The sequence below is a fragment of the Orycteropus afer genome, unplaced genomic scaffold, assembly GCF_000298275.1.
Source record: "Orycteropus afer afer isolate SDZICR_OR568_19922 unplaced genomic scaffold, OryAfe1.0 scaffold00319, whole genome shotgun sequence".
NCBI classification, from domain to species: Eukaryota; Metazoa; Chordata; class Mammalia; order Tubulidentata; family Orycteropodidae; genus Orycteropus; species Orycteropus afer.
The window spans coordinates 1,714,014-1,726,143 of NW_006921906.1; the positions used below are offsets into that span (position 1 = coordinate 1,714,014).

A 12,130-nucleotide genomic window follows, 5' to 3' on the forward strand; every position below is an offset into this window, starting at 1 on the left:
CCCTCCTTGGGTTTCTAAGGCAGTATCACTACGGAAGTAGATTGCCCAACCTTACTTCTGAGGGGTGGCTAGTGGGTTTGAATCGCCAGCCTTCTGGTTAGCAGTCTAATGCCTTACGGATTACACCACCAGAAGAGAGCTGTCAAAATTTGCAAAGGGGTTTAATTTCATCATGTCATGGGATCTCCAAGTCTCAGATCAAAAGTCTTATGAAGAGCAACACTGACAGAATGGATTGGGTAGACGGCAGAGAAGTGAGGTGGTGTCTGGAGCAGTTATTTCTTCCATTATAACTGTGACCCACAGAGCACCCAAATTAACTTCATCCAAGGAGATATAATGATTTTTCACTAACTGTTATGTTTGCTGTTAGGTGTCATCAGGTCATTTCCAACTCTAAGTAACCCTATGGGCCAGAGTAGAACTGTGCCTTAGGGTTTCCTTGGGTATAAACTCTGCAGGAGCAGATCGCCCGGTCTCTCTCCAGCAGAACCACTTGGTGAGTTCAAACAGCTAACCTTTTAGTTAACAGCCGGAGCTTGGTTAACTAGGCCAATATAAAAAAAAAAAAATTACAAAGTTCCCAAAGCAGTTGTGAAACTATATTTTGTCGGGAATACTTATGGAGCACATTGTAATTAATACTGGGATTTGTTCCAAATGTATCAATTAGACACAAAGTGTCTGAGCAGTTCTGAAACATTATCTGTCACCTAACTTGGCTCTTGAGTTTCTTAATGGGTTAAGCATCTGGAGCAACTAAGTTTACTAAGAGAACAACATTCTGTTACATACCAAAAAACAAACTGGGTACATAAAAGTCACCATCTAGGCTATTCCAAAAGGAAATAATTAGGAACCAACATAATTAGTATATATATGAGAATAAAAGCAGTAAATTGAAAATAAAGTTTTTAAATGCTAAATCTAAACAGAAGAGTTTACACATTTTAAATGTGCACCTCGAACAATCTACCATAGGAGATCAAAAGGGCAGCATTGGCCAAGGATAAAAATTAGAAGGCAGGCATGGATAGGAAAGGATAAAGGGAAATGGTAACTACAGGGAGGAGGTAGAAGGAGTGCTGTTACATTACATTGTGGAGACTGCAATCACTGTCCCCAGAAACAAAATGTTGTGAACCGTTGAATGGAAAACCAATTTGCTCTATAAACTTTCACCCAAATCACAATACAAAGTTTAAAAAAAATTAAATGTGCAAAAATCCTGAACACTGAAAAGTCAATAAAAACATTCACCAGGTAAAATAATAGCACAACTTCTCAAATTTAAGGAAATCTTACTTTGGGCCACTCTGTAGTTAGTCCAACTCTCTTGTGTATATTAATGGGAATAGCTATCTTCTCACAACACTCCCATAAAGCATTATTATTGTTCCCATTTTACAGGTAACAAAACAGTATTCAAAGAGCTTAAGTAATTTGCCCAAGTTCATACAGGTAGTAGGTAGCATTTGAACCCAGGCTGGGAGACTCCAAAGCACCCTTGAATACTACCCTAGCTCAGTTTCATCACACTGTGACGCTTTTAGAGGTTTAAAGTTATTTGGCTAGAGTGACAAAGAGGAGGACTAATTAGAGGTTATAAGGAAAAAAAGCTGCCCTGGCCCCAAAAAGGCTAGTTTCAGAATCATGATACTAGATGCCACTGCTTTCAAGCTTTTAGCCTATAATCACCCTATATTGAAACCAGATTTATGGGCTTTTCAGAGGAGAGCTTTGTGATTTTCTAAAGCAGACATGTTTGGTATTTTAGAAGGTCAAACCCCCTGTGGTGCAGTGTTTTTAATAGAATCAGTTCAGCAGAAACTAGAGACACACCAGTCAATTTCTAGGAAGCCTCTGAACCTTTCAAAATCAAGGGTGGTGTGGGGGTGGGGAAACAACATAAAAAGATATAACCATGTCTATTGGAAGTAGCTACAGAAGAAACATCATGGCAATTTTGGTCCTATTTGTCCCTGGTTTGGGCAAATTTCCACTGAGAAAGGGAAATTACTTTTCTGGGCGAGTTCAATGCCTTTAAACAAGGGCTGCTCCTAGTTAGCCAGGCCTTGTATTGATACCACATCATAGTAGTAAATATCTCTGAGAGGAGAAACCAATCACCACCACCATTCTTCCATCACCAAATCAGGCAGGCAGTTACCTCATGAAGGGTCCTTGAACTCCCACTCCCCTCAATTCTACTCTCATAGAGAAGTACAAGTAGAATCCGTATTTGTCATAGTTAGGTGCCATTGAGTCGTCTCTGACTCATAGCAGTACTATGGATAACAGAACAAAGCACTGCAGTCATGCGTCATCCTCACTATCTTTGCTCTACCTGAGCCCACCACTGCAGCCACTGTGTGAATTTTGTGTGCCTTCCAACTTGAAGGGCTCATCTTCGAGCACCGTATCAGTGTTTCAGGGCTATTCATAAAGTTTTCCAGTAATGTATCAGACAGTATTTCCCTGCTATGCATAAGGTTTTCACTGGCCGATTGTTTGAGAAGTGGATGGGCCCTTCCTTCTTCTGAGTCTGTCTCAGTCTGGAAGCTCTGCTGAAACCTGTCCACCATGGGTGAACCTGCTGATATGCGAAATACCGGTGGCACAGCCTCCAGCCTCACAGCAACGCTCAAGCCACTACGGTATGACAAACTGACAGACGATGGAGAATCCATTTATGGTTCTTAGCAAAATTCAAAGTTGAGAAACCTGGCAATATATTTTAGTTGCAGGCCAAGTTATGGATAGATCTGACTAAAATTGGTAGCAAGATTGCCATAATTAAGCGCTCGGCTTAACGGAAAAGTTGGAGACTCAAACCCACTCAGAGATGTCTTGGGTCAAACACCTGGCAATCAGCTTCTCAAAGGTCACAGCCTTGAAAACCTTATGGAGCAGTTCTACTCTCCATACGTGGGGTTGCTATGAATTGGAGTTGACTCAGCGGCAACAACAAAAGCAAGATTGCAATGGCATTTGCAAATACTGAGAGAATAGCAAAAAGATTTGTATTAGGAAAAGAGGGCTTGCCTAGTACACGGCTGGCACATAAGACCCAGAAAGCCCACCCTGACGAAGTGGTCCCTGAGCAGTGTCACTATCCCATCACAGAAACTTAAACCTATTGCTGTAGAGTTGGTACTCAGTGACCCTACAGGACTGCCCCATAGGCTTTAAGACCTGTAATCTTTACAGAAGCAAACTGCCGCATCTTTTTCTCAGGAAGCAGCTGGTAAGTTTGACCATTCAGTCATCAGCTTAGTGCTTAACCACTGCACTATTAGGCTCCTGTCCCCATTGTATTGTTGTTGTTATGTGCCGTTGAGTCAGCCCCGACTCATAGCGACCCCTCCTTGGGTTTCCGAGGCAGTATCACTACGGAAGTAGGATTGCCCAACCTTCCTTCCGAGGAGTGGCTGGTGGGTTTAACCGCCAGCCTTCTGGTTAGCAGTCAAGTGCTTTTAGCCACTATGCTACCAGAGCCCCATTGTATAGAGAAGTGTAAAAAGTCTTAACGAACTTGCAGAAATAAGAACTAGAGGTGGGTGAGCAAACACAGGACCAAATAGAGACACTCCGGATTCATCTCCTAGAATTCCTGATTACAGCACTAGGCCCAAGTCTTTTCAGGATGGAGTTGACCAACTTCAAAGTGTTTTAAGGATATGACCTTACACCATTCATTGCTTTTATTTCCTAATTAATTACCGAGTCCTTGCCTGACTGGTACTTGGAAGAAATGGATGAATAGGGAATAGTATCAGGGCAAGCAAGGGGAGGAAATATTTAAGGACACTCAGTTGACAGGTAGGCTCACTGCTTAAAGACAATGATGCTGTAATTTGACCAAGCACTGGTGTGTGGGTGAGGGTAGACATTTCACCAACTCTAAATTTTGATTGATTCCCTTCTCTGAACAGGTTTTAATAGGTTCAACAATCTTTGGTCCCTCAAAACTTGACACACAAAACTGAACAGTTTCCGCAAATTGTAAGGCATGTGAGAACCTCAAAAAAACACAATACGAACTCTGTCACTTATTAGAATGCTTATTCTATACTCCAATTTGTTTCAGATTGTGGACCTACTATTAATCTACGTATTCATTTTTATACTAGTTTCAATACTGATTCTTCCATGTGCTTGGCTACTACATCTGTCTTCCTATGAGACTCAAATTGTGTTTACCATAATATAATCTAGAAAAGACATGCAAAATCTTTTAACATTCATAAAGGAAAACCCCCCAGTCAAATATTTAGACTATAAATTAATTTTTAAGCAAACATTTCAAAGACAATATATATATAACAATTGAGAAAAAAAAAAAAAAAACCCTACATGGCAAATAATTCTCATGTTTAAGATGACAAGGCAGTCCCATTTGGGAAAAAAATATACAAACGTAGCCTAGGTTTGAAGAATGCAGGCTGGCCATTGTTGCCAAAAGACTATCCCAAACCAAAACCAAATTCACTGCTGTGGAGTCCGATCCAACTCACAGCAACCCCTTCTTGGATTGGTGGTATCACTATGGAACTTATTTAGTTGCTTTCCTCCTTAGTCACTGGCTGAAGTCAATGCTCTATTTGGTTGTATGAAAAGAACAATCACTTTGGGGAAGAAACCCTGTTGCAATGTCTTATTTAAAGTCTCAATGGGTAGGTATTTACCGTTCAGTTTTCAGTCAGTAAAACCTTTCTAAGGATTGACACAAGGTAAAAAGATATATTTATGTTAGTACAACACCACATTGAAGGATAAGACTTAAAAACTAAGAACACGATAGAATAAAATTAGGCTAAATTTTGAGTCAAAATATTTAATTTGGTGTGCAACAGAATAAACTGATCAATTAACAGTGAAAGTAGACAGGGACTAGAATTGCATTTAGGTTCTGTTTTTTTGGTTGGAGGTAGACACACTTTAAAAAGATACTCTAAAGCATGGGGATCAAACTGATAAAATACTAACTATGCTAAGGGAACTTCAGAAATTGATTCAACATTATCTAAGCTGACAAATTTAAGATCTCTTAGAGGATGGCTAAAAACCAGAATCTAACAAAAAATGTGGGTAAAACACTGAATGATGAGTAATACACATTTAGAAACTATCCATAATGACACGTGAATGGATGAATTAACAGGATCTTGACCTTATGAAAAGAATCAAACCAAATCCTGTAGTTGAGATTCTACCATATACAACAGCAGATCTTTGTGTGTGTAATTAACATATAGTCTCTTACATGTTCCACTTTTAATTTATGAAAGACACCACTAAATTGCAGGAAACAAAACAAACAAAAAATATATATATATTTTAAATCTTTACAATAAATCAAGATGTAGGAACTTGCAGAGAGCACATTTTAGTTTATTTAGGTACTAAACTCCAGCTCCCTTGGATGCAAATAACCCTGGTAACAGTGTGTACATAGTCTTTCTCTTTGCTTTTATAACTTTAAGCAAATAACACATTTGACTGTATGTTAAGTCTGTGCAAATAATCCTTCAGAAGAAATATCCAAGATTCTGTTTGCAGAGGTCATTTTGTCTCTCAAAGATGATTAAACAAGTTTGTTTTTCTTCAGATAAAGTGCTCCTGTCCAGCAGAACTCAAAGGCCTTCAAGCATTCAAGCGTTCAAGAAGTTATGTTTCGCTAAGATGCGGTCATACAAATTCCAGCTTCCCGTGCCCACTGTACATGCCCCAGTGAACAAGCGAGAGGATCTTGTCATTGCTGAGGTCCGCTTGTCTCATTTTGTCACAGGTCATACAGCAGTTCTCATGCCCACTGACTGGCACCATGCACTCCAAGTCTAACTTTGCAATCTGTCCCTTTTTGGAATGGTGTCCGTGAAAGCTGTAGTGCAAACGCGATAGCATCTGTTGGCGCTGGTCTTGAAGTCTCTTATTTTCACTTCGAAGCATCCTTAAGGCTAACATAATAAGCAACACTAAAATCAGCCCTCCAGCTATAGGAACAGCAATTACTGCTGCCCGGAACCACAATTCTTTGGAAGAGGTCAGCTCCTGCACCTTGGTGATGAGGTTTCTGCTGCTGTCATGCTGGTATCTGTTGCCTTGTCCTAAAGAGAAATACACAAAATAAAACTCTAGATGTTATCTCCACTGGTAGATATTAATGATCATCCATCCATTTTAAACAAGGAATCCCACTGTAAAAGCTTACAATTAAACAAAGAATATCTGGAAAATAAATTCTGTAAAATGATCTAAAGGAGATTACAACTACATTTGTTAACAGACTGTCATTACAGTATAGTAACGATCTTTTAATGTCTTAAATGTTGAAAAAACAGGCAAAACCTATTATGGAGACAGACATCTAATGCTCAGGCAGACATAAAAGCCACTCAACAGAGATACAACTTTGCATCCAGTTACGCTTCTCCCTCTGGTGTCTCTAATTACATTAAGAACAAAATCAATAGCAGACATACCACATCTTGGCTGTCACAAGCCTACAGACCAGGCAAGCATTTTGGTTACAAATGGCTTCTACCTACCTGAGGTCTCACCCTTGGGGGGAGAGAGAACATCATGCAGTCCTCTATAATTGCACATATCTTCATGACAGCATTCCAATGTGGGCATGGTGGTGCCAGAGTGGTTCTGTGCCTGTTTGGGTTGGCAGATATCTGCTGTGCTTGCAAGAGAGTCCAGGCAGCCATGAGTGAGTGGAGAGTTTGTGTTTTGAGGATCAAGAAGTCTAGAGAAGCAGGCACTGAGCTCAGATTTACACATGTAACCAGTTGCCACACAGTGTGCGGCGTCACAGTAGCATCTAATTTCACCTGAAAACAATGAGAAAGCACATGAAAACTTTGCCTAAGAGACCAGACAAAGTATCTATTTAAAGCGATCACAAAATCCCCCCAAGTTCAAAGACATCAGAGCTTACAGAATATTCCGCTAAATGCTTACAATAAGTCAATGTAGACTGGAAACGCCCTTGGTGTAATTCAGTGGTAAGTTTCAATTAAGCTAAATATATTTTTAGAAATGCATTAATCCCAACAGAGAGATTCAAAGTTCAATGTAGATTTCTGATGAGTTATAAATAAAATATTTTGCTTTTGAAGGAAAAGAACAATGGTATTTTCATTAGTCACAAGGTAAATTACATTATTTATATCATTTTAATCCTACATGACCATACAACATAAAAATGCTAGGCTTTTAGATTTTGTCAGTATAAATATTTGATCGGAACTGCTAAATTGTTTACTACCTCTCAGGGCTGTGCCAAGATTTAAGAGCTTTAGCTAACACCTTATAAAGTTATTAACTAGAAACACAACAATCTAGAAATTGCTCAGGTCAGGAGGTTTTAAAACTATGAAACTGGGCAGCTATTTGCAACCTCTCTAGAAAAGGCAAACTTTTCCTATAAAGATCTTTTCATGCAGAGGAGCTTTTAGTCAGTATATTGTAAAACAGGAACTAGGCAGTTTACAATTAGTGGTTTGCTTGCCAAAGTCAATTTCTTTTAACCCAAATGGAAAGTCATAAAACAAGGGGTAAAACTGCAAGGCTAACTTCTCCTCCCCCCTAACTCCCCCTCCTCTTTTACATGTAATTCAACATGTGATCTACAAGGGGAAACATTTAAACTGAAAAGCCTCTGCTGGTTGAATGAAAAATCCTTAAGGAAACCTCAAAATTTTCTACAGGAAATGATTAAAAGTTTCCTTTATAAAAACTTTTTGCGCATTGCAAGTCACCATGCACATTTAGCTGCGATGCAAGATTTGAGGCTTTAAACATCAATTTCAAGAAATAATCTGGTCCCCAGAGTTATCACTCATCTGATATTGGGCTCCACTCTTTGTTATATGCTACAAACTAAAGCTACTGTAAATCAAACTAATACACACACCTCTTCCTAGCTCTGCAATCTGCAGATCTAGCTATTGAAGCCTCCGCTCTGAAATGAAACACAAGGGCTACTACTGCTTTACAAACTTCTCACCCTCACCTTCTTTCTTCCTCCTCTCTGTGAATACCTGAGAAAGGTGTCTCATTTAATTATGTCCAAATTCCAGGCCACCATTTGGTATGCTCCGTTTTCAGAGACTGCGAATGCCTCAGAGCTCTTAAAAAACAGCCAACTAAACACAGACAGTTGTCAGCATGAGTTTAACACTCCAAAGCTGCAGGGCTTGCTCCTGTCTACACACCCAACCCTGGGGCTGGGGCTCAAGTCCGTCTTCATCAGCTTATCTTGCCTCTGTTGCTTCAAAGAAGAACTTTACTTTCCAGAGGTTCTTTTCTTGCCTTTCCAAGCTGACTTGATTTTTCCCTGTAAGCTCACTAGCCTTGTGTGGTGATGACTACATATCCCTCACCTGACAAATTCCATATACAGATTTAAAGTATATATAAAACAGATTAAAAGTCAGTGTTGATCTTATGGGCCTCAGACCTAGTGAAAAAAATAAATAAAAGTAAAATGCTGCTTAAAGGTTTATGAGACTCTATTTAAAATATTATGTTTTTGACAACCTAAAACAGTCTAATAAAATTTTTGACAGGTAACTGGGAAAGTTTTAACAACTTTTTTTTTTTTAATTGGAGCCACATTTTAGCAAGGAGAATGGACTTTTGTATTACTGTATTAAAACTGTATTTCTGTCGTTTCATAAAGTTTCTTCCTGTGGCATGCAAAAAGGCCAGAAAGGGGACTAGTATTTTGAAACAGTGAACAATGCTCTTCTGTTTCCCCCCTTTCTTGTTACTGTATGTAGTGCTTAAACAAAAATGTCTGCTTTTAGTCAAGATGGCTACAGGAGAGACTGCTGGCTTCTTTTAAAGCTTTTGAAGTCCACAGCAGTCAGAAATCTCTGATCCCCTAATTATATCATTATCAGGCACATAGTTTCGGTATCTGTGACTTCATGTCAGCTTCAGTCCCTCCCCGTTCTGCCGGCCTTTGATAGGGCCAGGAGGCTCCCCTCTGCAGGCTGCTGAGGGTTGTTATTTAGGGTTAATTACACCCTTCCTTCCAAAATAAATAAATACTGCAGCACATCATCCTTGCTGGGCTAGCTTATCCTTTAACCTCATGCCTGCTACATGACAATTAGAGAAAAGTGGAGATGCAAAACCTAAATACCGCTCTCTGCGTTAAAAAAAAAAAAAAAGAGGTGGAGGAAAAAAAAGATCTGGTCACAGAACAGTAGGTAGCGTTCATTCAGGACGGGGAGGTGGTGGTTGTTGCTTTGCCGTCGAGTCGGTCCTGGTTTCCGAGGCAGTATCACTACGGAAGTAGGATTGCCCAACCTTCCTTCCGAGGAGGTGGGGGAACTTTGAAATCTTTTGGGAGTATGGATTATTTCGACCTAAAAGGTGAAAGCCTACAGGGGCAAAGAAAAATTGCTGACCGCCCGCCCTTTTAGGGGGTGGTTAGGGGCAGCAGTGTTTTTAAAATATTAAGTGAGTGGGAAATGGGACTGCTGACAGAACCTACTCCCTTCTACGCTGAAAAGCAACACAACACCCTCGCGGCGCAAAGGCACATATTCAGAGCCACACTCTTAAGAGACCCACACACTCGCTCACTCACAAAGCAACTCAGAGACACAAACACACACAAAGAGACACATTTATTCAGACACACAACAGACACAGAAAAATACACTCACAAAAGTATACACACACACAGCCACTGAGATAGATACACACGCACTCGAGGTCAGGGATGTGCGATTCCTTCCGACCGCCAGGGGCCCCGGGATGCGAAGCGAAGGCGGCGATCGGAGCTGATATTATGGCCCCGCTCCAAGGCTGGAAATGATGAGAAGTCCATTACAGACAGACCTACCAAAACATTTTGACAACCACTTGCTCTGAGGTCTGACTGTACATTAAAGCGACCGACCAGGGCACCCGAACGGGCGGCTGCGCAGCTATTGCGGTGATTTAACAAGAATAGAGCAACTTGACGCGACCTGCGAGCATCCGCGCGGGAGGAAACCTCACCCATCGCTAACAAAGCCTTGGCAGCCGGCTTCAAAGACCCGCGGCGGCAGTGGTGACCAGGCTCCGAGAGTCCCGCGCGTGTCACCCGGCCGCACAGTCGCCAAGCCCGGCGGGGAGGAATGCGCAGCGCTCTCCCCAGGAAGCGCGCGTCCCTGAGCTCGTCGGTCTGGCTCAGACTCGCGCCAGTTTCGCGCCCCGTGTCCCTAGTCCTCGATACCCACCTTTGGTGAGTAACACAGCCATCGCACACAGTTCGAGCTGCAGCCAGATGAAAATGTAACTGGAATGGCGATCCATTGACGTCCCCCACGGCCGCTTCGCCCCCGCCGGCTCCCGGAGCCGCGGCGCAGCTGCAGCCTACGACTCCCGGAGCGCCCAGTGCATCGGCGCCCGCGGCTCGCGCGATCCTACCCAGGCACGGCGGGCGCCGTCAGCGTCCGGGCGAGGGGTCGGACCGCGGCTGGAGCATGGACTGGGGCTGTAGGTCGCGAAGAGGAGCCGGCAAAAAGTTTTGCAGTCTGATTCGGCAACCAGCGATCCGCTCCTTCCCTCCGCTAGGTTAGGTACATACACTCGCTCGCAGGCACCGCTGCAGTTTGGGATGGATTTTTGGCTTTCCTCCTCCTAGTCCGGCCACTTTGAAGAAAGTTAAATCGCAGACACAGTCAAAAGCGAGATCCTCGCCCGCACTCAGCCTCTGCAGCTCACAGCTCCCGCGCTGTAAATAGCGCCCCGCGCGGGGAGTCCCTCTGGCACCACCCCGCCCTGGCTCCGCCCCGTGAGCTCTGGGGCCGTTCGATTGGCCGGCAGGCTCTTGTCAATCAGCCCCGCAGCCAGAGGGCGGGCCCGAGACTCCGTGAGGAGGAACTTGTCGGGCGGCCAATCAAGGCGCCTAGGTCCGGGACCGTCTGGTCGGGCCGCGGCCGCCTCCCGCGCTCCCCCTTGCGGCATGTCTGTTCGTGACCTTCGTGAGTATGGTGAGCCCAGCCTCTAAGTCTGCTTCTGACATTCGTCTTCATGCCCTTCACTATTCTGTCACACGATATTTGTCACCCAGCCCGTGCATTCTCTTTTGTTTCCCCTTGAAAAAATGCGAGGAACCCGCATGGTCGCTTTCGGACGTCCGACCTGCCACCTTCCGCGCCCTGGAGAGCCCTAGGGAGCAGGTGGCGGTACCCCGATGCACGCGCTGTCGGCCAGGCGCCCCTCGACGAGTACGGCAGGGTCGCGTGTGACCAGGAGGGGATCTAGTGGAGAACCCGGAAGTGGGGGCGACAGGACTACGGAGGCGGGTCCGGCCGGCGCTGGGGTCCGTTTTTGGCCCCCCCGCCCCCCGCTTCTCCCCCGCGGCGCATCCGCCTGGAGCTGACCGCTCTGTGATCAATAAAGCCCAGACAGACAGACTGTTGATCAGTCGGAGCCGCTAGGTTCTCTGGGGTAGACGGGACGAGTAGCCGGCTAGAGACACTTAACGAAAATTAGCAAATCCAGAAGCACCCGGCGCCAGAGAGACGACACAGGCCGAGACTGACACTCAATTAACCACCCACCAAACAATTGCAGGCAAACACACTGGCTGACCCTGATCAATATCAGCCCCGCAGTGATCTCGTCCCCGAGATGCTAATTCATTTATTAGGGCTCGAGGGGCTGCTGGCCCCAGTGTACCAAAGGCGGTCCTGGAGGTTTTTGCTGTTGGTTGGTTGGTTGGAGGGGGTGGAATTCAGCTAAAAACTCATTATCTGAGGGAATGCTCTTTTATCCCTTCTCCCTCCCCCAACCTGAGATTAACAAAAGTCAGCCATTTGCAAAATTTCCTTTTAGGATCAGCCAACATTTCCTACCTGATTTAAAGCCAAGTTAAGAGGGAGGAAAGAAAAGGCGCGTTAAATGCTAAGGTAAGAGATGTAAAATCAAACCCTTTTGGACTATAGTGTAGAAATGAGCTTTAAGACTAAGAAGAAAAATATGTCTTGGAGACTGAAAATCAAGGCGAATATATTTCAAACGCCTAACCTTGTACTTAAAGTTGTTGAAAGTCTGCAGAGCTGCAGGATGTATTAAGGAAATAGCCTTTGAAAAAATAAGGTTTATATGCAGAAAG

The 12,130-nt window shown here is 43.5% G+C and overlaps 1 protein-coding gene across 1 annotated transcript; it reads right to left on the reverse strand.

Moving 5' to 3' along the window:
* Positions 1–5,691: 5,691 nt before the first annotated feature.
* On the reverse strand, positions 5,692–10,323 carry BAMBI (BMP and activin membrane bound inhibitor). Its single transcript, XM_007951920.2, has 3 exons — positions 10,248–10,323; positions 6,552–6,839; positions 5,692–6,110 (listed from the first exon to the last, which is right to left on the reverse strand). The coding sequence occupies exons 1-3, from the start codon at positions 10,321–10,323 to the stop codon at positions 5,692–5,694; spliced, it is 783 nt and encodes a 260-aa protein (XP_007950111.1).
* Positions 10,324–12,130: the final 1,807 nt, after the last annotated feature.